The 26,158-nt window shown below is 35.8% G+C and overlaps 3 protein-coding genes and 1 long non-coding RNA gene across 14 annotated transcripts; 2 read left to right on the forward strand and 2 right to left on the reverse strand.

The window, feature by feature from the left end:
- Window positions 1-292: 292 nt before the first annotated feature.
- On the reverse strand, window positions 293-14,034 carry LOC117784080 (protein spinster). Of its 4 annotated transcripts, none has more exons than XM_034621684.1 (9): window positions 13,232-14,034; window positions 6,862-7,219; window positions 5,107-5,433; window positions 4,322-4,583; window positions 2,357-2,455; window positions 2,150-2,296; window positions 1,939-2,083; window positions 1,622-1,787; window positions 293-1,290 (listed from the first exon to the last, which is right to left on the reverse strand). In XM_034621684.1, the coding sequence occupies exons 1-8, from the start codon at window positions 13,539-13,541 to the stop codon at window positions 1,687-1,689; spliced, it is 1,749 nt and encodes a 582-aa protein (XP_034477575.1). In that variant the 5' UTR covers window positions 13,542-14,034; the 3' UTR covers window positions 293-1,290; window positions 1,622-1,686. The 4 variants fall into 4 exon arrangements, with proteins under 4 accessions (XP_034477575.1, XP_034477576.1, XP_034477577.1 ...); XM_034621685.1 differs by having other exon boundaries at window positions 1,618-1,787; XM_034621686.1 differs by lacking the exon at window positions 4,322-4,583 and adding an exon at window positions 4,763-5,024.
- On the forward strand, window positions 12,304-12,811 carry LOC117784086. Its single transcript, XR_004617403.1, has 2 exons — window positions 12,304-12,574; window positions 12,648-12,811. It is a non-coding gene; the product is annotated as an uncharacterized LOC117784086 (long non-coding RNA).
- A 500-nt stretch (window positions 14,035-14,534) lies between the features above and the next one.
- On the reverse strand, window positions 14,535-18,671 carry LOC117784082 (antichymotrypsin-2-like). 6 transcript variants are annotated; one of them, XM_034621693.1, is made up of 4 exons: window positions 18,515-18,670; window positions 16,986-17,947; window positions 16,789-16,930; window positions 14,535-14,711 (listed from the first exon to the last, which is right to left on the reverse strand). In XM_034621693.1, exons 1-4 carry the CDS (start codon window positions 18,537-18,539, stop codon window positions 14,581-14,583), a joined length of 1,260 nt encoding a protein of 419 aa, XP_034477584.1. In that variant the 5' UTR covers window positions 18,540-18,670; the 3' UTR covers window positions 14,535-14,580. The 6 variants fall into 6 exon arrangements, with proteins under 6 accessions (XP_034477584.1, XP_034477582.1, XP_034477581.1 ...); XM_034621691.1 differs by lacking the exon at window positions 14,535-14,711 and adding an exon at window positions 14,740-15,006; XM_034621690.1 differs by lacking the exon at window positions 14,535-14,711 and adding an exon at window positions 15,217-15,380 and having other exon boundaries at window positions 18,515-18,671.
- A 1,506-nt stretch (window positions 18,672-20,177) lies between these two features.
- LOC117784084 (serine protease inhibitor 42Dd-like) lies at window positions 20,178-21,623 on the forward strand. Of its 3 annotated transcripts, XM_034621697.1 has the most exons (4): window positions 20,376-20,509; window positions 20,565-21,110; window positions 21,178-21,319; window positions 21,379-21,623. In XM_034621697.1, exons 2-4 carry the CDS (start codon window positions 20,667-20,669, stop codon window positions 21,597-21,599), a joined length of 807 nt encoding a protein of 268 aa, XP_034477588.1. In that variant the 5' UTR covers window positions 20,376-20,509; window positions 20,565-20,666; the 3' UTR covers window positions 21,600-21,623. The 3 variants fall into 3 exon arrangements, 2 of the variants coding, with proteins under 2 accessions (XP_034477586.1, XP_034477588.1); XR_004617401.1 differs by having other exon boundaries at window positions 20,178-21,110; window positions 21,182-21,319; window positions 21,379-21,508; XM_034621695.1 differs by having other exon boundaries at window positions 20,188-21,110.
- Window positions 21,624-26,158: the final 4,535 nt, after the last annotated feature.

Raw genomic sequence — 26,158 nt, forward strand, 5'->3', positions numbered from 1 at the left:
ATTGTACAAATTTGAAAATGTCTACCTGCACAGATAACTCAACAAATTCGGCTTTATCATGTTTGAAAATCTTTGCACTCAATAAAGTGTTCAAACGATAAAAACATCAAGTCGTAAACGGTTTAAAATGAGTTTTTTTTTTTTTTTGAAAATTTGAAACAAAATTTATGTGAAATAAGCAAAATCTCTTATCGTTATCAATTTTATGTTTTTGTTTCTAGACTTTAAATAATCTAGAAATATAAATATACTTACGTGACTTGCCAAAAAAATGATATATTGTTGCTATTTTTAATATGTGATTATTTTTATTTCAAATTGCTTTAATTTCTTTTTGTTTCCAATTTGTTAAACGCACTAACTACGGTTACAGATACAAATAAAATTATTAATAATATAAGTATAATGTATATATATGTATATTAATATCTATTTATAGAGACTACGCGCTTAACACTTATGGCCGGGTGTTAAATATTTATTTACAAAGTTATATACCCCATAAAACATTCCATACGTTCATGCCTGAGATAAACAAGAGAGTTCATTAAATTCAAACTCAAATTCCAATGTATGCCGAACTATGTACAATAAAAATGGTGTTCTTTTAATTATATTCAAAATTTGATTCAACTTAAGTCTAAGGGAGAAATTAAACGAGAATTACGTATGAAATGTTGTCCCCTAATCATTTGATTAATTTGATTTTGAGTGTAAAATTAAATAGGATCTACAGCTAATTATACGAGTAAAATTTGATGAATATGACTTGCGATCCTCGCGATTTCGATAACTATATGTACATATTCATATACGTAGTCTGCCGTTATCAGTTTTCTTGATAGGAACCATGACCTCCTTATATAGAAATATATTTCTCTTATGCTTTTTAGGAGGAGTCTTAAAAAACAATACGACAATATATGAAATACATGTGTAAAATTACATATATATATATATATGTATATATTCATACATATACGTGTATACGTATGTAGAGAGTGTAGATATTGAATTACATATCGCTCACAGTTACTAAAAGAGTGTTTAGACACAAGATTCGTGTTTCCTAAGTTATTGCAGTCTTCTTCTAGTACAGCAGCAATATGTATATATATATGAATGTTTGTATGTGCATGATGTGTGTTCATAAATTATTTTAAAGATGATTCTCAGTCAGTATCATTTCACCCAAAAGAACTTCACGATGAGTGCGCAGCAGAACTTCTTGGATCGCTTGATATTAGCCACTTACTGGTCTATTTGCAATCTGTTGCCGATTGCTCGATTCTGTAAGCGATAGACATTGATTAGGACAACATTATAAAGAATAAACATTGTTAACAATAACATTAAACAAGATGTTAGGGACAGATAAAGCGATTGCAGCTGAATTGGCCAAAGAAATTGGATTGCATTCACAATTCTACGAGAGCCTGTATGCGAGTGTGTATATATATATGTTTGTATGTATGTATGTGAGTTTTATGGGAGCAAACATTATAATTTAATGGCTATCGATCTTCTTCACATACGTGTATGTGGTTAGTTCAAACCGACGACAAACAAAACGAAACGTAACAGAATTTGGCAAACTGATAATTTTTGGTGACCCACCTACCGAAAAATGTATGGCCAAAATAGTTAGCTACAACAACTAGGACTTCTAGACCTGGGTTAAAGCTGTCACGCTCGCTCTCGCAGCGCAATATCGGTGCACATGACCAGGCAATCCGAATCAAAAAGATCTGTCTTGTTATCGCTTGGCGCCAAATTCAAATCTTTAACTAAAAACGCCGCCAAAAAAAGAAGGAGGAGCCGAAACAGCAAAATCGGAATAGACAATTTAGAATTAGAGTAGCCAGAAGAAAGAGAGAGAGAGAAAGAGTCGCATACCCAGCACTATACAGTGTACACATACATATATGAGATGCTTACCCATAGATGCTTGTGTGGCCTTGCGTCTATCCTTGATCACATAGCAAGCAGTGCACAGGAAGAAAATGCCGCCCAGCACTTCAACAAAGGTTGTGGAGAATAGTGAATACTGTAGCGCTTCAAATGAAATCACATCACTCGAGCTCTGTATTAAACAAAAACAAAGTCATTAAACGAATAAAAATAAATTCATAGTTTCTTTAATGCTTACGCTCTTTGTGGGCGTGAACTGCATATCTCTGAGTGTTGCCGTTACAGCTTCCGTTGCGTTTTCCAACACTTGCGACATGCTCTGTAAACTCGGCTGGCTGATCATTTTCGGCTGCGCGCTAAGATGACCCTTAATCGCAACGGATATCTAAAGTTAAAGAGTTCAATTAGTTATTATTTATTACAATATGAAATTAAAATTACTTACAGCTCCCACCAGATACGGACTTCCGGCATCGCCCAGCGCATGTGAGATTAATATTTGAAAGGCTTCGGCGGTTGAGCGACGAGTGGGCAACACCACATACTACAAATGCAAGAGGTTCATTTAGTGATGTGCAAAAGAGATAAAGCTAAACAAGCAGTGTTACCAACAACAACAACAACAACAAGTGTAGTAGTTAGAATAGCATAGCAGGTGATAAGCAGTGCAAATAAGCAAGTTGTGCAATAGCCACAGTCAATCAAGTTTAGTCTCAAAAGCTCGCAATAGATGACGCCACTTCAGAGTGTGTCGCTGCAACGGGTAGCCAATTGGGTTTGTGTCGTCGCTAGCATTAATCGAAAGTGGGAACAGCTGGCATATCCGCGCTTGGGAACAGTTCTAAACGCTCAACCGACCGACCATCCGACCATCCGACTGACTGACTGACAAACCAAGAATTTTGACTGTGGCAATTTGTTGTCTACATTTTTGTTACTAGTTTCAATTTTATACAACAAAAATCAAATATCTACATTAACTGTTTACTGTTATAAACAAAATAAGTGACATGTATTTATGTATATGTGAGTGTGCGTGTGTGTGTGTGTAAAGGCAACAAATAGTAATAAAAAGCGCAAAGGAATTTAACAAATTTAATATTCCTAAACAAAATTATAGGCAATGTTGATTACAGGTACATAAACAAATAAATACATACATACAGATATATCGCAATATACTTGTATAATAAATAAAATCATACGATATCGTGGTGCCACCTCGAAGCTCTTTTGGACCTGGCTAGATGTTAGATAAGCAGTTTCCGAACAAAATAAAAAAGCCAATTGAGATTTCGTGTATATTGCTCATACGCCCCGTCGCCAAAGCGGAACTGATGCATTCCCAAAATAACACCAACCCAAAAGCGATTCTTATGGCATAGTTTTAAATGAGATACGTGCGATTTCCACAGCTGATCAACATCAACTGTAAAAGAGCCAAGACTCTTGTACAAAAAACATCTGTTGGCCACGAAACGTGACTGCCACATAAATAAAACCACACCAAGGCAATGTCTCGTTGCCGGAATATGAAAGAGAGAGAGAGTGAGAGAGAGAGAGTTGTCTGTTCTGTCTTATACTCTTTGGGGGAGGAAGGAATGAAAGCTGCATAAAGCAATGTAATTTATGGAATTCTTTCAGCACGAGGGCGGTCTTATGAGTAGAAAAGATACATTTTTCAATAAAATTCGAGTTTTGTTGGATTCTGTTAAAAATCAACTAATGGCTGTTTAAGTGTAATAAAGTACGTTCAGTAAATCCTTTGAAAACTTTGATCCTTCTTTTTAAATTTAATAACAGGAACAGTAAATTATGATTTTTTTGTTTTTTTCAAAGGAAAAAATCATTTACTTCTAGTAACTGTAAATAAATGAGAAATATACCAACATTTTTCTTTAAGGGCAATCTATGCAATTTTACCATTGTCAACGATAAATTGTAAACCCACCCTCGTGCTGCACCCCTTGGGGGCTAACGTCCCCTTTTTTGAGGGCTGTTTCCCCCAGCTGAGCAGGGTTGCCACCCTGAATAAGAATGTGAAATGCGTGCAGATATTTAATGAGAAAAAGGACAATGGCAAATAAAACTATTTTATGGAAAGTTTGCACCAATACCAACAGTGAACAGTGCACCAAAACCATAAAATCAGCATGTGTGTGTGAGTGTGTGTGAAATGAACGTGCACGTGTGTGTGTGTGTGTGAGTGTTATAACAGTAAAAAGTTAATAAATGTTTATACACAAATTGAACATAAACTAAAGTGCAAAATTACAAAAGCCAAAAAAGCAGTTTTTTTTCTATACAATTTGTTGAATTTTTTTTGGAATAGTAGTGTTAAAACAATAATTTGGTTAGATATTTGCGGTAATTTGTTTTTTGTTGTGTTTGTCATTTGTTTCGTTCTTACCAGCAAAATGTCCGCAACAATTGCCCAGTTCATGTTTAAAGCTAATTGACCAAAAAATATTAAAGTATATGTCAGATGGGTTTGGCTAGAAACGAGCAAACAGGCGCCGGTCAAAAGCGGAGCGCTAAGCAGCAGGCCAGTAGCGCATATAACGGGATCGGAGGTCGGGAAGCGTTTCCTCAGTCGCTGCGATAGAATTGAACCCAATGGCACGCCCAGCAGACCAGCGAACATGGTAATAAGCCCAAATATGAATGAGACGCTATAAAATTGGTGCAGGTGGTAAATAAGGCAGCAAAAAAGAAACGGTTAGAAGAAACGTTAACAGAACAAGGCTTAAATTTGCGATTGAGCTTAAATTTGAGACTGAGACAAGTGGCAGTTGTAATTGTTGTTGTCGTTGTTGTTGTTATCACTGTTTGTGGTTATCAGCGCTCTTACCAACAGCATGTCGGCCACAATGGACCAGCTCAGATTGAGCGTCACTTGGGCCAAAAACACAAAGATAAAGCAGAAAGTTCCACTCGTTCTGGGCATGATGAGGGCCAAAAAGACCATGGGTGCCGATATAAACAGTCCGACGGCACAGATATAGGGATCACAGTTCTCGATGCGGTGTCGCAGGCGTTGGGCCAGAAAAGAGCCTAACGGTACACCGATTAGGCCAGCACCCATTGCGACCAGGCCAAATTTGTAGGAAACACTTTTCGAATTGAGCACAACAACAACAGAGTGTTTTATAGAGATTGGTGGACAGAAAACGGGGGGGAGGGGGGCATACTTACTCATCCAACTTCAAGTCCTCGTTGCCAGGTTGCATCTTGAGGCCCAAATGAATGTAGGTGGGTCCCCACCACGCCAATGCTCCGGCCACAAATGCCACACAGGTGAAACCGGCCGTAGACAGCATAAAGGAACGATTCTTGACCAACTCCTTGATGTCCGTCCAGAATGTGGTTGGCTCCAGATTGTGTGTACCCTCGCTAGCACCACGCTTGGGATCCTTGATCAGGCAGATAAGCACCACAGCGATCACGCCCAATATGGGCGTCACACGCAATGCCCAGCGCCAGTTGTTGGCCAAATGCGCCGTCTTTGAGCCAACAATGTAGCTGCAAGTGTACAAATATATGTGTTAATCAGTTAGATGTCATTATGATCAGAAGACCTGACAAATTGACCGAATTGACGGAATTCTGTTGTTGTTATTGCATTGGCTGCCAATTGCATGACATTTTCCCCCTCCAATTGACCCCACTTAAGTGAATTCCACCTAATTGAGTTTAAATTCGCATTTGATTTGCTATAAATAACTGGAAAACTGTGCAATTAAACTTTCAACTTAACCTGAAGCTGATCAAATCAGCGACTGCTTCTCACGACATCAGCCTGAGAGATCAGAGTACTGAGAGTTGGTCAACACGTGACTAAACAGCACCAGAACCAGAAGCAGAACCCGACAGTCAACTGTCTGTCAACAACTGATAACAGACGCCTCTAATCAATTCGTAATCGTAGCCTCGTCTACTATCTATATAGAGCACAACTATTGCCTTCCTAGACTACATTACCTGAGCTATGGCTAGACATTTTATAAAACCTCAACTTAAGACATACAAAGGCTATTCATATTATATTCCTTCTTGAATTTAAATACTTTTAGTTTTCATTAATAAAATAACAAAAAAAAAATACATTTGAAGATCTTTAATTCTCTAGTAAAGAAATATATAACTGTTATTATAACCTTTTCTTTTTAAATAACTTATAAGTTGAACACTAGATCGTTTATTTTTTCAAAGTACTTTATCTGATCAAATCAAAGGTCTCAGAATCAAGTTTTAAGTGTTCTATTATATTAATTACAATATAAGGAGTTGATTAAGAATGAAAACTGGAGATTTAAAATTTTGAATTTTCAAAATTTCAAAGGGGGGACCCTTAGCATCAAAATCGATTTTTGGTCGAAAATAATTAAATTTTCTATATGAAAAAAATTTGAATATAGAAAGAATTTAGACTCCAAACCATGATCAAAATGACATTCCGGTTGAAAATCGGTTCAGTTTTGATCAAGTTATGACAGCTTGAAGTTGGTCAGACCTCGGAGTTAGTCACTTTGCAAGTCAAAATTTTTATCCAATTCTGCATGATTTTTTACAAAAAAATGAAGGGTCTCAGAAACAAGTTTAAAGTGTTGTTTTATACTAATTACAATATAAGGAGTTGATTAAACGCGAAAACTTGAGATTTAAAATTTTGAATTTTCAAAATTTCAAAGGGGGGACCCTTACCATCAAAATCGAGTCTTGGTCGAAAAAATTAAAATTTTATAAATGAACAAAGTTTGAATGCAGAATGAATTTAGAGGACAACTCATGATTAAAATGACATTCCGCTTGAAAATCTGTTCAGTTTTGAATAAGTTATGACACTTGGAAGTTTGTAACTCTTTGACCTGGAAGACAACACTGGCGTGAAGGTCTCTGACTGGTGCAGGGTCTCTTACAGTTGGGTTTACTAGTTTGTTAATAACTTACCCCAATCCAGAGCCCACAGGAATAGCAAAGTAGAACATGGCCAGCATTTGGGACCGCATGCTGTTCACAAACAGATCCGAGATTATTGTTGGGGCTATGGTGCTGTAGGATGCCTCCCCGATGCCGACTAGAGCCCGGAATGTGAGGAACCAGCCGAATTGGTGCATATATGAGCCCAGTAATGTTGTTGTTGACCACATCGCGACGCCTATAGCCATTAGCCAACGGCGGGAATACCGATCTCCCAGATAACCGAAGAGGGGTGCAAATACCATGTAGGAGACAACAAATGCAGTCTGCAATAATCCCCCCTCATCGTTGTCTATATGGAAGTCGGACTGTACTTCGGTTAGCACGCCTGTGAAAAGGAGAAAAGAGAGAATTAGAGGTAACATTAGTTTAGGTTAAATATACATGTGTTTCTGATAGTTCGAGATTAGCGCGTGATTGTTAAAGTCTGGTAAGGCTAATTGCTAATTGCTTAAGCCAATATGAATAGCTTTACGTAAGTAACAATCATAGAGGTATACTTAACCTTTTATGACTTGCTATTAAATAAAGTAAATTTACAATTTTTGCGGCTGTTATTCAAATTCAAAATATCAGCGCAATTTCAAGGCTAATACTCATACTAATTCCATTGTAATGAGCAAGTAAACAAATTAAAATAAGCAAATAAATATAACCTTATTCATATCGCAATATTTTTAATTATAAGTCTGCTCAAACTCATGCCAATTGTTGATAAATATTGTATATCAGTTTTAAGATTGTATTTGTTTGGTTATTTTTAAAGTTGATAACAAGTTTTAAAGAAAATAAAATATATCTTGCAACTGGCATTCAGTTAAGACTCATAAGTATTTCCGGCTGATCATCCATCTATATATAAATTTTGTTTTCTAATTAACTGACGGATATTCAAGTCATTTAAAGTGCCATAAATTATACCATTGACAACACGACCTAGACAATAGCTGTTTAATGTTTAATACTTCAATTTCCTATAATTAACGATGCACAAATCAAGCTAAACACATATGAATGTATGTATGTACGTGCATTGGCCTTTAATAACAGTCAAAACCTAACGGCAAAAGGTTCTATTTGTTATGAGGTGCATATGCACCCGAAAAGTATAAAGATATAAACCCGAAAAAATAAATACAAATATTGGTTAGTCAAGAGTAATGAGATATATGTATGTATGGAGGGGAAGGCCGAAAGAGCCGGTATTACCAATACCAATACTATAACACCAGCTGACCAAAAAGCTCAACAAGTTGTGAATCGTTAGTCGAACGAACGCTTCGGTCGACGTGGCACGAAGTCAAACGAAGTGAATCAGCAACCGCAAAACGCTCGGCTGACGTTTTATGTTTAATTATTTCATTTTCTGGGTCTTTTGCACATTTCGCTTTATGAGAAATTTATCGTACGATTTTTTCAGCCAATCAGCGCGTTTGTTTGGCCAGTGACGTAACGGTACGCGTACGAGTGTGAGTACGAAGAGGAGAAGAAGGACGCCAACTGAGCGACGAGCGCCACGCGATAAAAGCAATGTGGGGTGTGTAACCGCATATGTGTGCATATATGTATGCACAAGAGAGCATGTGTGTGAGTAAGAAGTGAGAGAGCAATTTACGCTCTGTAAATATATTTACAGACAGCAATTTGCAAGGTTCGACGTTTGTTTATGGCATTTTTAGCATTGCGCTGTCTTCGAAGCTGACGTAGGAGTGAGAGAGGGAGAGCGAAGAGGTGGGAGAGGGCGACGAAGGCTTGGCGTGTTGTTGTTGTTGTTATTATTGTTATTGTGCTTACAAATATATATTGCGAGAGCATATCGGCATATTTTCGCCGGTTATAGAAACTTGAGAGTATAATTCAAGAACCAGTTTCTACTCCTCTCTCTCTGTCTCTGCTTGGCCAGACGGAACTAAGTGCTTCCAGATAGTCGCAGTCACTTGGCAGACGTTGGCTACTAAGAATGATTTGGTGGAACGAGTCAAGTTGCCTCTGCCTCATTAATATGAATGGAAAATGTTGCCAACTTGAAAGCGATTCTGATTGGCCTTGAAAAATCGCGCGATTTGCAGCGTCAGTTAAAAGGCTTCGATTGTCGAGATGTCTTAAATGAAAATTAACGTTAATAACACTTTTTCCCCTTCGTTTTCATTTTGGGAAAGCTTGAGACTTTCTTTTGGAAAAATAGAAATCTGTGCACATCGATTATCATACACAGAGTAAAGAGCACAGTGTAAACTCTTCTATTGTTGCGGTTACTCTTGTTGTTGTGTTAGTTGTTGTTTATTTATTTTGTGCTTTTTACAGGTTGCTGTCGCTATTGCCGTTTGTCGTTTGTCTCTCTGCCTTTCGGTCATTGACACAGAAAACACAAATGAAAAATGACAAAAAAAAAAGGAAATAATGTAAAATGCAGGCAAGCAAAAACAACAAACACAACGTCAACATTTGACAACTTGTGCAATGCAAAAGTGTCAAATCGAACAAGTAATTGTGTGAATATGTATGAAATGTTGAAAATCAGAGCAAATGTTTGACTTTTAATGTACAGAATATGTATCTCAAAGACAATTTATCAACAGAAAGTTCATAAATCAAAATAAATGTTGCAAAGAAATAAATAATAAAATTTATAATATAAAATAAAATTTATAATTGACTGAGCATTGTACAGGCCAAACGACTCAAAATACAAGTTTAAAATAACGAATAAAACAATAAAATTCAAAAATAAGTATGGCCAGTATTTCAATTTATTTGAATCTTAGTGAAATTTCATTCAAACCACTCAAAATGAAAGTTTTCAACGCGAATTTCAGTTACAGTTTTGTAATATTAAACTAAGCAAAAATTCGGCAACACCAAAAATTGTTGTTATGCAAATAAAACAAAGAAACAGAGAGAGAGAGAGAAACTCGAATAAAATGCAAAATAGCTGTATCAAAAAAAAAAAGATACAAATATAAAGGTAACGCTCCAAAGTTTCAATAGCAAAAGATCACGTAATATTTAAGTTAGTATTTAGCATCTGAGCAACATACGATTTAATTTTTAAGCATTTATTTTATCATTCAAAATTCCAACTGCAATTGACGTCCAAAATTGTTGACAATTATTGTGCGAGTATTTAATTTGTTGTTGGGTTGACTTTTCTTTTGGAAAGTGGCCAAAAGATTACGTAGGCAATGCATGGCCTGTTTTCAAGATATTTGTATACAGCTGTTTATATATATACTATTATAGATCTAAAGCATTTAAATGTTCAGATTTAAATGTACATAAATATCACTGAAATATATTAGAGCAAAGTTCGGTGTGAATTTATTTTGTCAACAACTTGCATCAGCAGATTATTCAGATATAAATGAATGAAAAGCAAAATTGTTTTGGGATTGGGAATGTGAATGTTGAATTACGCTGAAAGGATAACCAAAAAAAAAAAATACAAATAAAAAAACGACATATCAGGCGATAAATTGTGATACCTCGATTCATACGATTATTTTTAAGTATGAGATCATTTGCATCATGGGTTCAAAGTGGGAGACTTTTGTTTATTTAAGTAAAGGGCAACGCGGGTTTGAAACCATAATTAAATGTACATATATCATTAAACGAGTCACAACAGTCACAACAACAGGCGATATATGTACATATAACGTATACGCCGCGTAGTGCGAGTATAAAACATCAGACCCAAAAATATTTCACAACATTCGACACTGTCGAGCACGACATTTATGATAATGAGTTCGTGTCGAAATAGATACAAGTATTATCGAAAATTTGCAAATTGCAAAAATGAAGGTTGAAACACCAACACAATTTGAAAGACACAATTGGGCTTACAGCCACAATTAATGCCAGTCACATGGCTTTAACCTGTTCTGGCCACGTGCCATGCAATGCAGTGCTAGCTGCAATTTTTGTTGTTCGTGATAAGGCGCAAATAATCATTAATTAAGCGATAACTGATAACGCTTATCGCTGTCATCAATTGCAACCGCATTGGAACTAATTGTTAATGATATAATAATTGCTAACATATATAAAAACAAAAATAGAAAACTATAAACTTTAGGCCAAGTATATTAGCTTTTAAGTCGCATATAAACTTAAAAGGTTAATAACTAAATGGAGAACTGATTGCAATTTCCATAAGTATAAAATTCACAATAAATAAATGCAAATAAACAAGTCTGGAGAGAATCGTTAAATAATTGACACACGCCTACATGCACAAAAAAAAAAGGGTTATGAATGTGAGTTTGAATCTGAATACAATTGCGAATACAAATATGAATGATGAATAAGCAGCATGACGGACAATCTGTTTATCGTATATGAACTCATGTTTGTATGAATACAACTTATCGCCCAATTTGCGTATATTATTATATATATAACATAATAATAATAATATTATTTCCGGTAAATAGCGCGTTGATGAGTCCCTACAACTTAAGAGTGTTGTTGATTAAAGAAAATCGTACGATTATTTGTTGTTTGGTTTGCCCATTAACCCTTTATATATCTGTGAAGCATATCGCAACAAACCGATTTTACTTATATTTCTCGGAACTTCGAATAAAAATGTGCAATGTTTTTTAATAATCGCTTTTATTTTTTTTTATTTATTTAAGAAAAAATAATTATTTCATTAATAAATTTCAAAGCTTTGTTTTTTTAATTATTACTATTTAGTAAATATGATACAAATTTTATAATATTAGCACGTGATAAAAAAAATTATTATCAAGAAATTTAAAAAACTAAAAAGAATTGTATTCTTAATTGAAATTTTCTATTTAAAAAAAATAACCTTTTCCAAATCGGAGATCATGCCATACCAAGGGTTAATAGCTTAGCTAATATGCAAATCAATTATTAATGCTTATAAGTTTTCACAAGTTTTGTAATTGCAGGGCCAAAAACTTAATAGTGTTGGTTAACAACTTTCTGTCTGTCTGGCCTTGGTTGCTTTGCTCTTATCAATGACAAGTGTCATTGGTCGTCATATTGCAAAGTGATGATTAAGCTTAAAAGTTCAAGTTTGTTCTTTTTTTTGTGCAATAAATAAAAGAATAATATGCAAAGCTTGTGAAAAGTTTTAATTAAATATAAATACACATAAACAACTAGAAATAAGTATTGTATGTGCAACATAATAATTTAGATTAGGTTGAACGTGAATGCAACTAATCAGGCAACATGTGCAACTGGTTTAAGTGTTGTATTATTTGTTATAATCGCTAATCACACTCTCAACAGTCAACCGTCGACTGTCGACTGTAAACAAGTTTCCCTTACTTGTAAAAAGATTGTAAAACAGATATGACTCACGCACTAATCACGCCATATTAATAATATATATAGTTACACAACAACAATTGATAAGCGTGTTACTTAGGAAAATCTAACACTTGATATAAACAATGGAATTCTACTAGATTTTTACAATAAATAAACCAAGATCTCTGCTTAATTTTCAAGTTTAAGCTGTCACGAGAAATCGGAGATTTAAGAGACGAAATTGTAGACGGGTATATACATTTGTTATCACACCATGTCAGGTGGTTATTTCGCATAAAAGTGTTAAGATTTCACGAAATTTGACTACCCCCACCCCATGATTGATTGCCTCAAAGTCATAGAAATTGTGGTCTCCGATATAAGGCCATATCAAGTGAGATATGAACAAAATCGTATGATTCAAATGCTGATGTGATTAGTCATGCAAATGATGTTTATATTTCTAGTACTATTCATCTACGCGTAATTTCTACGGACACAAACACAAAAATAGAATATTTTAGTAGCTGTGACGTCATAAACTTAATCCAACGTATTGTCGGGCCGTTATCTTTATAAACACTACGAAAGCATTTGAAACACGCGATGATGATAACAACATCAACAAAAATTAAAAGAACAACTTTTAATGCATTGCAGAGAATTAAATACTCTCAAGAGAGTTACAGTTTGTCAAGTAATTGTTTTGACTAGCTTAAAAAATATCTTGATTTATCTTTCTTAATTCATGACAAGTTAAAAAATAATTAAGAACTGATAAATATTTCAAAAGCATTTTCTTTGTCTCAAAAATTACTTGACTAACTGTATTTGATATTGCATACAATTTATATGCAACAGGCGCAGCTCTCGTCAGTTTGATAAGCAACAAACAATGCGGGTCAGAATTATAGTATCGCCTGTTAATATCTAATGGCTGTTTGACTTCAATTAGAGAAAGTGACATAGCTGTTAGCTACAATTAGTGCAATATGCGGGTGTCAATTGTTGTTAATGTGTGCGCTTTAATCTAATTGAACTATCGACTTACCCGCGATTGTGAAGCGATCCATGTAGTTGATGAGATTGACAAAGCAGAGGACGCCGACGGTGAACCATTGGCTGGCTGTTGTGGAGCGTGGAGGCGGTTCAGGATCGTTGCCTCGCAGCCGCTCCATTGAATCAAAATCGGATGTGACGAGCTGTTGTGACGAGTAAGTCGCAGGTAATCCGAGCGGCTCCGAACCGGCAACGTCATCGTTGCTGCCACTGCTGCTGCTGCTGTTGCTCATCGCCGGATTGTCCATGGCAGCCGCGGCAGTTGGTAGCGGTTGATAGGACTGATGGTGTTTCTGCGACATTCACGTGCCTTGCACTCGCACACACTCACACACTGTACAACACTGAAGTCGAAAGTTTTTATACAGCAGCGAATATTTTTGCAGTCTCTTTATCTTTCGTTTACATACAACGAAACACTCACACACGCTTACAGTGCCGCGCAAACACACACGCGATGCACGAAACTGTATAGGAAGCGAGAATGTGAAAATATGTGTTGGTGGCAGATTTCTATTCGCTCACTGTTCACTTTTAAAAAATACTCTTTGGCTGCGTTTCAAATGCCTTACAAATATAAATTTAATTACTTTGTTCTTGCACTTATTTGTTCTTATTTAGCTTGTTGCAGTACGTATGTACCCTAAATTGCACTGTTGACTAATCGAATGCGGCGTTTACTTTTTATATGCATTTGCAGTGCTTCTATTATTTTTTTATTTTATATTTAGTGCGCGACACGTCCGCACTCTTTCAAATAACTAATTGGACTGAAAAGGAGAAACAGAGACAACTCTAGTTAGGCAATGTTAACTTAACATTTGCTCATAATGTTATCTACAGCGAACGATAACTATCATCAAAATGGCCTTATATAATGTCAAATAGATTGTTTTTGCTTATGCGATGAAATAAAATATTCTTCATTTTTGATAATAAGTTAATGGAGGTAAATACTGCGAATTTAAATTCAATTTTAAATTTAACAGCTGTTAGGAGTCTGTTAATAACATTGACATAACATTACGATTACTAAGTGCTGCTTTCAACATTTATCGTTCTTATCGATATGTCGGGCGATGACTTGACGATAAATATGCAAAGTTCGGAAAATATCATGTGAAACGCGCGCGATTTAAATTCGCATTAAATAATTCTTTAAAATGCAATAAAACTCGAAATTAAATAAAAATAAAGGTGCATGATTATATTTAAAAAAAAATGTCCAGAAGAAACATATAAATCCATTAAATTCGATTGTTTACTTAATTTTATATTTTGATTTTGAAATGAAATTTAAAGAACAACTCTTTTTTTTATTTATTTGTAGTCTTCGCCGATTCAACGCAAATGCTTGCCGGAAAAGAGCAGAACATTACGCTGTGACTTTATGTAGTAGATAAACGGATGCGTGGCATAGAATTGTTTACGGTGGAGTCCTCGAATAGCCGATACCATCATAATGCGGACAACTGTGGGCAAGTCATAAAATGCAATAAATTGTTTTATTGTATTGTAGTTTTATTTAAAGAATTTCACATGCTTGTTTAGTAAAAAATGCTTAGTAAATTATCACCGTGTGCAGTCTTATAAATATGCTTTGGTGTATATATTATGTGATGTTTAAACTTTAAAGTTTTTGTAGTTTTCCTGCAAAGAGCACCGTGCTCTGCTTATTGATTATATAGTAATTAAATGGATGCTCTGCATAAAAAGTTATGGGATCCGGCTGGAACATTGGCATCGATGCAAAACACATGACCATTGCTGTAGAAATGAGAGCCAGAACGAAACAAACATGATTAGAATATTCCCTTTGATTAATAATGAAAACCACATTTATAGCATGCGTAATACAATAAACAAATACCAATATCGTTGCTTAATTTAAAATGATTCAAGGTGTTACTTTATTAATATATGTCATGCAAAATACTTATATTTAAATTGAACTTTATGGCATTGACTCTAATTAAGGAGCAGAGCATATTTTCAATTCTTCTGAAAATTGTCGCACTGTTTGCCAGCGAAGAGCAACGTGCTCTGCTTATTGATAATATAGTAATTAAATGGATGCTTGGCATAAAAAGTTATGGGATCCGGCTGGAACCTGGGCGTCAATGCATTACACATGACCATTGCTGTAGAAATGAGAGCCAGAACGTAACAAAAATGATTAGAATATTCCCTTAGATTAGTAATGAAAACCACAGTTATAGCATGAGTAATACATTAAACAAATAACAATATCGTTGCTTAATTTTAAATGATTCAACGTGATATTTTATTAATAAATGTATTGTCAAAAGTTTCGACATAGTTAAATACTTATAATTAATTGACTCTAATTTAGAAGCAGAGCATATTTTCAATTCTTCTGAAAATTGCCGCACTGTTTGCCAGCGAAGAGCACCGCATTCTTCTCTTTGAAAATATAATAAAAGAATGGATGATCTACAAAGAAGTCGATGGGATCCGGTTCGATCATCATCATATCACAGCTTATAGTCATCGCTGTGAAAATTAAAGACAAATATAAACTCTAAACACATACAGATGAATAGAAAATAAGAGCCAACCGAGTGAATAAATTTCATAAATTTAAGAAACAAGTAAATTAGTCAGTTTCCAGGAAATAATGACTTTATGTTTTATGTATAAGGTTAGCAACGTCATAAGGTTAGTTGCAAGGGTTAATAGTTTGTAATTTTAAAATTAATATGCACAGTTAAAAGATCAATACAAATAATGCATGTTTAGGAATTATAATAATATTGTTTATTAAATGATTATAAATTTTTTATAATGTGCATGGTTAAATTCGTATAAAATGCTTTTGATTTCCGATGATTGCTCAAAATCGTTGCATCTTGCCACCAAAGAGAATTAGTCCCAATTTATTAATAATATAAAAAGCAAATGGATGATTCGCATGGAACAACATGGGTGGTGGTTCAATTCTGTAGCACATTGGTTGCAGCTTGAGAGCTATACAAATTAAAGACAAAACACAGCTGGTTAAAAGTCAATTCATTAATGAATAGACCTGGTAAGGCGGTGGTAATGTAAATCGGCAATGAATTATGATATAAAATGAACTAAACACCCATTAATATATACTAAATGTATTGAGAAGAAAACTAATTTTATTTGTATAAATAGATACCCGTTTTGAAGTGCTTTTTTTTTATAATATTATTATCTAGTCGTATTTGTAATTGTAATCAAAGCTCGTCATGTTCGTTGACTGCTGTTGTTGAGGCACAACTGCAGCAAGTTGCCACGTCTAGTTGCACAACGGAACCGAAGAACAAGGGCAGAGTTTGCTGATGTGCCAGCACATAGATGAATGGATGATCTGCATGGAACTCGATTGGCTCCTGTTGTGATATGAGGCTACGTTTCTTACGCACCACAACGCCTAGCAACGAGAACAGACAGAGAACGGAGACAAGATGAACCCAAGAAACAGGCCAAGAGAGACAACATGCAACATGATGAAGGAGTGAAATAGATGAGTGCATTATAAAATAAGTGGATCACACTTACCGGTGGCGGCAGCTGCCTCAGTGCCCTTCTCATTCACATCAATGAAGGCCTTGTGTATGATCTTGGACACCTTCAGATCCTCCGGACTCTTGAGCATCTTGCTAAAGTCCGCTTGATTCGAGAACAAGTGCGTCATGCCCAGCTAAAGGGAATTCAAATTAAAGATCAGTCAAGCTGTGAACTTAGTGATTGCTTACCTGCTTGAAGGCGTCTGTCAGCTCCACCTCAAACTCGGACTTGAACTTGGGCAACTTGACCAGCACCTGAGTCTTGTGCAGATGCTCCGTGATCTCTGCAAGCGGTGTATTGCGTAGCTTCTCCTCCAGCTGTGGCAGACCAGTTTTGCTCTTGGGCAACAGTATCAACATGGACAAGTCCGAGTTCTCGTAGGGCAATTCCAGTGCTGAGGCATCCAGACTAGGCAGATCGGCATAACGCAAACGTTCCTTTAGGTTCATCATGGGCACATCGATGCCATCGATTTCATTTAAATGGAAACGCTCATTGTGGGTGGAGTGCTCCGGGAATGGATGCACCCAGTTGCCCTTGAAGTGTATGGCATTGACCAACACTAGACGGGAATCGGAATCCAAGGCACTGGCCGGTACCAGATCCTTGACCAAGTTGTTGGTGCGCTGCTCCACCCAGGAATTGATGAGACGCGCTGCCTCCACATTCTTGGCAAAGTCCACATGCTCCGCAGCCGATAGAAACTGTTTGGTGAGCAGCGAACTGAATTCATCCCGCAGTTCATATCCCTTCATTACGTAGATCTTGTTGGCAATGCGTAGAATGGTACTGTTTTCATACGCAGCGATCACTTCGTGGAAACTGCTGGCGATCTGTGCCGCATCACTGGAAATGAGACCAAGGCCACGATCCAGTTGGGCGGCTGTTTCTCCCGAGGCGCCCAGCCGAGCCATGGCCGCACAGCTCTGGATGGAGAAGGGGGAGAAGACAACGTTCTGATTGGGCTTCAGCGAGATCAGTTTGCCGTACAGCTCCATGGAGAAGTTGGCCAGCCGGCGGGAGAACTCGGCCACATTGTTGCTATCGGTGTTGGCCATGGTGTTGAGTATGGACTTGGATTGGAGCTGGGATTGGTGCTGGGATTGGGCGAGTTGTAGGAGCAGCAGCAGCAGCGAGAGCGTCACACAGACTGTGGAACGAAAGCAAAACATTTGAAATCTATGTGTGTGTCTAAGTATGTGTTGGGCAATAATTAAACTGTGGATGATTTCATTATTTTTATGTAATTCCCACTGGCTGAGTCACCTCGTCGAATGTTGTTCAGTTGTTGGCGTTGCTTAGCCGTCTTGCTTGTTGTTTTAACTCACTAACTAAATACGGATTGCTTTTTAAATGTCACAACAATCTGTGCGTTGGCTTTCTCCAATTGTATTGTTTTTTAATTCTCGTTATCTTTTATATTTAAAGCGCTCTCTGTTCTGTTTGCTAAGACGTCGTTTGGCCAACTGAATGCTTGTGCTTAGTTCACAATTGTTTTTCCACACAAAAAGCACACACACACACACACTTGCACATTTATATCCACACACAGCCATGCACACAACAGGTTTGCGCTCTCAATTAATATCGTTTCTCTTTGCTGCATGCACTACGCGAACTCGCTCGCTCATCAAGCGCTCTCTCTTTTAATGCTCGCTCTTTTTTTTTTATTATTTATGTGCAGCTTTCGCTCTCTTGTTGTTTTCAGCTTACTTACCGTCTAATTGCAAAAGTCGCCGCATTTCACTGACTAATTTGGCTTATATCAGTGTAGGGTAATAAACTATTTAACACAAAAATGTTCTTTGTTTAGTTATACAAGTTAAACAAGTTGTGCGCACAGAAGCGCGATTCAGACTGCCTGACAATTTGTAAATAATATTCTCATTTGTTGTTTGTCGCTCTTCTTATCAGTAATTGTCAATGGAAATTAGACACCGTTGTTTCGAATCTGCGCTTCGTTTAGAAGCGTATATAAATCGGTAAATGTATGTACATATGTATGTACATTGTACAATGTACATAAGCAATGCTGATAACAGCACTAGTATTTCAGTTGATTTTCGAAAACAATTTCGTTTTCATTCTCGTGTTGCAAACAATCTGCAGATTTTGTTAATATTTTCTATATATTGACACGTTTTTCGCGGCAGTATCGATATGCGATAGTAAAAATTATGGCAATAAGAGAGAGAGAGAGAGAGAGAGAGAGAGAGAGAGAGAGAGAGAGAGCTGTACGCATTGCAAAAAGTGCATCTCCTATTCGTACATTCTCGCCTACAGCATTTTTGATTTATTTGAACTCTTTTTAATAGAACAAAAGAGTGAGTCAAAAATAATAATAATGAGACCAAGAGAAGAAGAGTCATGTTACTAACGCAACTCTAGCACGCAATAATTGAAGACAACTTGAACATTCTCTTCGCTTTGTAGTAAGTTTTCAAGTAAATTCATTGGTATTCAGTTAAACCATTATGAGCCTATAATAATAAAGTATGACTATCATTGACTAGTTAATCTAACTCACACGTATTAAATTTATAATACAATAAATTAAGAACGTTCTAGTCCTGTGTTCGACTAGGAGATACCCTTTAATCAGCTTTAGATACACTACATAGTATGCAATCTAATCCGTCGCTTTATTTTCTTCTTGAAAAACGTTTATCTTCTAATGAAATAGTAATTATTCTAGAATAAAGAAACTATTTTTGCATATGTTACATACGTTTTGAAAATGTTATTATACCCCTTTTTACCAACTTGTTGTGTGCAAAGGGTACAAAACTAATATCAGCCAGGCGGTCTACTTTTTACATTCTCTCCGCCCATTATCTTATCTAGAGAACATTTTCTGACAATGTTTTTGGGCTGATTCACCGATGCCGTTAGTCAGTTCTATATATTCGGTTAAGACGGTTGGTTTTTTGTGTCCATTGTTGACGTTTTTTAGTTAAATAAGCTAACAAATTGCCTAATCACTTTCCATTTTAATATGCTTCTCAGTGTCAGACCAATTATATTAATATTTTAGAAGTTCTCTCCAAGAAAAGACAGTTATATTACCATTTTTTTTTTTTTTTTTTTAGTACTTATGGTTATTGGTTTTAGTTGACGGAGCAAACAATTGTGAAGGTGTTTCTTTTCAGTTATCTATTCAAGTACTTTAATGATATATAATCAATTTTCCGTGAAATTTGGAACAGATATTGTAATAAATATGATATTGCTATCTAAATTAAAAAATTGTCCAGATATGAACTAATTAAGACAGATTTTATTTTTTAAAAGAATAATAGATATAATAGAGGTGTGATAACAGAAGCTAATTAGAAACGAATCTGTAAAAAACTTGATTGAAAAGTGAAATAACTGAGTATTCGGTTTGTCGATTTGTAATAAATTCTTGATATCTGACAGATTTTGTGCTGTGCTGGAATATGACCGAGGTCCAGAAAAGCTGCAATGCATTCGCAAGAGATTTGTTCGATGTGGTTACTAGGGACAGTTCCACAAATAGAAAAGTCACCGGCGTTAATGCAATTATCTCACCTGTCTCGATACAAACATCGCTGATATATGCCTATATGGGAGCGGATGGTTCGACGGCCGAGGAACTGCGTCACGGACTGAGGCTGGAATCTGATGAACGGGAGGAAATTGCCAAAAGCTTTCATGAATTCTGGACAAAGCACTGCAGCTATGGTGACAGGTTAACATTAAGATCCGTGAATCGACTATTTGTTAACCAAACGCTGACTTTGCAGTCCGAGTTCCGTAAACTTGCTGAGGATTACTTCCTCACACAACCGGAGGCACTGAAATTTTCCGATGCCGTGGAGGCGACAAATACAATAAACGACTTGGTAATGAAGGATACGGAGAACAAGATACAACATTTATTACAACCAGATGCGGTGAATGCGGATACAAGTGCTGTTCTAGTGAATGCCCTGTATTTTAAGGGAAAGTTCAAGAAGCCCTTCACTCCCGAATCAACAATGTCTGATGACTTCTATGTGGACCAGGACAGGCACGTCGAGGTTGACATGATGTATCAGGAAGACAAGTTTAAGTACATTGAGCTGCCGGAAGTCGATGCCAGAGCCGTTCAGCTGCCCTACGAGGACTCCAATATATCCCTGCTCATCATACTCCCAAATAAGACGACGGGTCTGCTTGACCTGGAGCGTAATTTGAAGACGATCGATTTAGCAGACATTGAAAGTAGAATGACAATGGAGGATGTGGAAATAGCCATGCCCAGGTTTAGTCTAGAGTTTGATTTGGATCTAAGGGAGACACTGCAAGAGGTATTTGCTTATTTAATAATTTCCACTACGAATTGAACAGTATTCTAAATGATTACTTTACTTTTAGCTAGGCATATCGAAGTTATTCGATGATTCTGCGGATCTGAGTCGACTTTTTACAACGCCAACTGGACAGAAAATTTCAGCTGCCAAACACCGTGGATACATTAAAGTCAATGAGGCGGGATCTGAAGCTGCGGCTGTTACCTGTAAGCAGAAACTTAATATTATAAAAAAACAAAATTAAAATAATTGTATTTGATTTCAGTTATGAAAATGGTGCCCATGAGTTTGAATATGCAGAAGAAAACCTTTAAGGTCGATCATCCCTTCATTTTCTTCATACACAACCCCAAAGCGGTTTTTTTCGCCGGTCGTTTTGTGGAGCCTCAAAAAAATAAAAGTTCAACATGTGACGATGGTTTGAAATCCATCAGTGAATCCATGAGAGTTGAAATGAGTCAAATGTTTTCTCGAAAGTCAGATTAAGTAAACAATAATAACAATATCAATTTTGAGTTCTTATTTTTACCTTAAACTTTAACAATGACTGATTAACGATTGGTCAAGTATGTAATGCCAGCATAACTAATAGTTACTGCCAAATACAATCAAAACAGTCATATACCCGCATATTTGTGATAGTAAAATCGAATTTATGGTTTCTACGATAAGGGCAAAATTTATAATTATTAATAGTTAATGTGGTCAATATAATATGAATACAATATTTCGTACTCCATGTTCGGTACTATTTGCGACTCTTATATTGTCATGTTCTTCCTAAAAGTAGTCGACTCATTATTATTTACAGTTAAAATTTTTCATTTGTCAATATTACATTTTTGAGTTCCATAAAAAAGGGGACTTTCTTCGTTATAAAGATTATTTGAATTAATTTGTTCTTCACTGAGGCAATAACTAATCTAATCAGTAATTCAATTTATACTATTATCTTTTACAAGCTAGCGTGTGTCGGAACTGGAACTAGTTCACTTGCATGCAAACTAATTATTGAAATACTTAAATATTTATAAAAGCAGCGTGAATAATGTGTTCCATTCAAAATCTAAATTTTAGCTCTTTCAAAATATTCCATGTTCATTAAGTATATGAAATGTAGGAAATGCTCGCTCTTAAGTTTTTATAATTCTGAATTTACATTCATATTACGAATGAGAATTTAATTCACTTTGTAAATACGAGTATTTGTAAATATGTCTTGAATAATGACATCATCATAAACATTTTCGCTGAGAGAAAACAAAAACAGAGAGCAGGCATTGACATTGAAAAGAGAAATGTGAAGAGAGTGTCAAAAAAAGAGTCGAATAGTGATTGCTCTTTAAAATTTGTTTTTATTAAAGAGTTTATTAAGATTAAAATATAAAATATTGTTAAATAGAATAGTTTCTCATTTACCAATATGACCTTGGCCAATGTCCCTTGAGATATTGTTATAACGATGACCTTAAAGATGACAAAGCTCGCATCAAAGCTTAGGCTAAGGGTCAGAGGAGTCAAAATGGTCAGGCGGGTGACAATTCCATCTATTCTTTGTCCTCCATGAAGGCTCTGAGTCTGGCCGTAGGTAACAACAAAACTTCGCACAGCTGCTGTCGAAAGCCGCTTGGATTTTGGGGGATGAGAGGGTTGGTTGAAATTGAAAAAAACGGCAATCGTATTAACGTGTCTGGCTAATACGGATTGGGCCGCCTTATTAGCCGATTTTACAAACGCTGAGAAAGGATTTCAAGAAGTCCAGAGCTTTCTGTGGGCAGAAATGTAATAACTGAACTCAAAAAAGTGCGCTGTTAACAAGTTGTTTAGTTAAGTAGAATTTTGCTAAATACATTCAGCTGGGGCTTAAGTTATAGTAATTCTTTAAGATAGTTAATTTTGGACGATTATTCAGCTTTTTTGGGCCTGACGAACTAAGAATTTGTCTTACTTTAAATGACCAGCTATTTAATTGCTTTTCCTTTTAGAGCCAAAAATGCAGAAGCTTAGAGTGCATTTGATTGGCTAAACAGACTTCAATTGGCTAGAGTTTTGAGTTTGGAACTGGGCTAACAAAGTAGAAGCTTATAAATGCCTTTACTCAGTTTCAGGCTGAAAAGCATTCAATGTCAAGTGCAGCTCGTAAATTGCAACACAGGCAGCACAACAACAACATAAACAGAAATGAGTTTCGGTTGCACAATGCCAGCCTGTTTGTTGGCCCAGAAACAGCTGAAGCTGATCATTTGCCAATGTCCAGTGGAAATAGCGATACTCGTAGTTTGGCAATGCCATATCATCAGCACAAAGGGGCCAATTTCAACTCAAACTCATACTCATACTCAAACTCATACTCAAACTCAAACTCAAACTCAAACTCATACTCGTATTCGTTTGCACGTGTCCTGGCAATAAATCAAAGTTACTGTGGCTATCAATCCATGACAAAGAAACAACAAAATATCTACGAGATGCACTGGCGAAATTTGAATGCCAGCGTTAAGTGGCCAAGGCACAAGACAAACACACACTAATAGACACACACACTCTACCACAGTCACACACAGACACACACACATACGAAAAACTAGTATACAAAAAAAATAAAGGCTAGTCAACTCGAATGTGAGAGACCCTGTAAAACAAAAGCAAATTAAAAATTAGTTAAAAATAATTTTAAATTCATACAGAAAAATGTAATCTTTTATATCTTGTAGTAAAAAAAATTGTAATCTATTCAATTCTAAGATGTTTTCAACAAAAGACCATAGTTCTTATGTTGGAAAATGTTGGGTTTTTAGTCCTATTATACCTCCTCTAAAATTTGTATTTTTTTAACAGTCCTTTTTATGCATTTTATCGATGTTTGAGAATTTAAATAAAATCTTGATTTGCAATGTATTAACATAAAAGACCCATTGTACTTTTAAAGTGCAGGGTGCAAAAATCAACAACTGTGCCGGCAATTTGCTGCAATCATCCTTAGTCTGTTTTAAGCCCGCTTTTCCCTTTTCCCTTTTCCCTTTGCCAATTTCTCTTTTTCTCTGCGTTTTAGCCAAGCACTTTTTGCTGGAGTTTATGAGTAGGCCAAGGACTTGAGCCAAATTTTATGGTGTTGTCTGTGCAAAAATTTTTGCTGTTGCCCACTTTTTGGAGCCACTTTGGCTGCATTGCTTATAACCAGGGAATAACACCATAACTTTATCAAATCCGACCCGATTTTCAAGTGGAATGTCATTTTGATCATGATTTTGCCTCTAAATTGATTCTGCATTTAAATTTTTATCATCTAGAAATTTTGATATTTTTTCGATACTAAGCCATTTATCATCCAATTTTTCATACATACCCCTTGACATTTTTTCAATAACTTTGATCCGTCATAACTTGATCAAAACTGAACCGATTTTCAAGCGGAATATCGTTTTGATCATTATTTGGCCTCTAAATTGATTCTGCATTTAAATTTTTATCATCTAGAAAATTTGATATTTTATCGATACTAAGCCATCTATCATCCAATTTTCCATACTTACCCCTTGACATTTTTTCAAAAACTTTGATCTCTCATAACTTCATCAAAACTGAACCGATTTTCAAACGGAATGTCATTTTGATCATGATTTGGCCTCTAAATTGATTCTGCATTTAAATTTTTATCACCTAGAAATTTTGATATTTTTTCGATACTAAGCCATTTATCATCCAATTTTCCATACATACCCCTTGACATTTTTTCAAAAACTTTGATCTCTCATAACTTCATCAAAAATTAACCGATTTTCAAGCGGAATATCGTTTTGATCATTATTTGGCCTCTAAATTGATTCTGCATTTAAATTTTTATCACCTAGAAATTTTGATATTTTTTCGATACTAAGCCATTTATCATCCAATTTTCCATACATACCCCTTGACATTTTTTCAAAAACTTTGATTTCTCATAACTTCATCAAAAATTAACCGATTTTCAAACGGAATGTCATTTTGATCATGATTTGGCCTCTTAATTGATTCTGCATTTAAATTTTTATCATCTAGAAATTTTGATATTTTTTCGATACTAAGCCATTTATCATCCAATTTTCCATACATACCCTTGACATTTTTCAAAAACTTTGATCTCTCATAACTTCATCAAAATTAACCGATTTTCAAGCGGAATATCATTTTGATCATTATTTGGCCTCTAAATTGATTCTGCATTTAAATTTTTATCACCTAGAAATTTTGATATTTTTTCGATACTAAGCCATTTATCATCCAATTTTCCATACATACATACATTTTGACATTTTTTCAAAAACTTTGATCTCTCACAACTTCATCAAAAATTAACCGATTTTCAAACGGAATGTCATTTTGATCATGATTTGGCATCTAAACCGAAACCGTATCTTAAATTTGTTTCGGTTTGATTCCTTGCTTGTAGCAAACAGCTGTAAATTCAATTTGTTAAGTTTCATTGCTGGCCATTTATGACACTGTAACATAATTAAGCTTCATTGTTGTCGAGTTGACAAACGCAGCAGGAACTTGGGCAAAAGTCAAGTGAAAACAATTAGTGCGGATTTACGCACGTGTAAAACATTTTAATTAAATCCGTTCGCCTTTTGTTTCATTTCATTTGAGATGTTGTGCGATTTTGTTAGCACTTTCATGTCTGGTAGTTCGAAGGTCTCGACTCGACTTGCCGCTTGCTGTGGCATTCCAAACAACACTAATTGGTGGCAAGGCGGCCAAGGGAATACGCATCGAGTTAGCTTGCCTCAAACTTCTGTGCGTTGTCCCGAGCAACGTTTTACGTTTCCGTCAGCAAATTGAAATTGAAATGCTGCCACAAACCGCTGCGGCAAACACGAACGGTAACGGCAACAACAACGACATCAGCAACTGCAACGGCATCGGCAACGGAAACGGAAGGAAATGCAATGCCGTTACAATCAACGGCAAATAAGAAATTTCACGGCTCAAGGTAGCAGTATGCCAATTGCAGACACTGTGCCGACACTGCGGCTAAAAACTATTCACGCTTCATTGGCATTGAT

This window comes from Drosophila innubila, assembly GCF_004354385.1.
Source record: "Drosophila innubila isolate TH190305 chromosome 2R unlocalized genomic scaffold, UK_Dinn_1.0 1_C_2R, whole genome shotgun sequence".
Lineage (NCBI taxonomy): Eukaryota > Metazoa > Arthropoda > Insecta > Diptera > Drosophilidae > Drosophila > Drosophila innubila.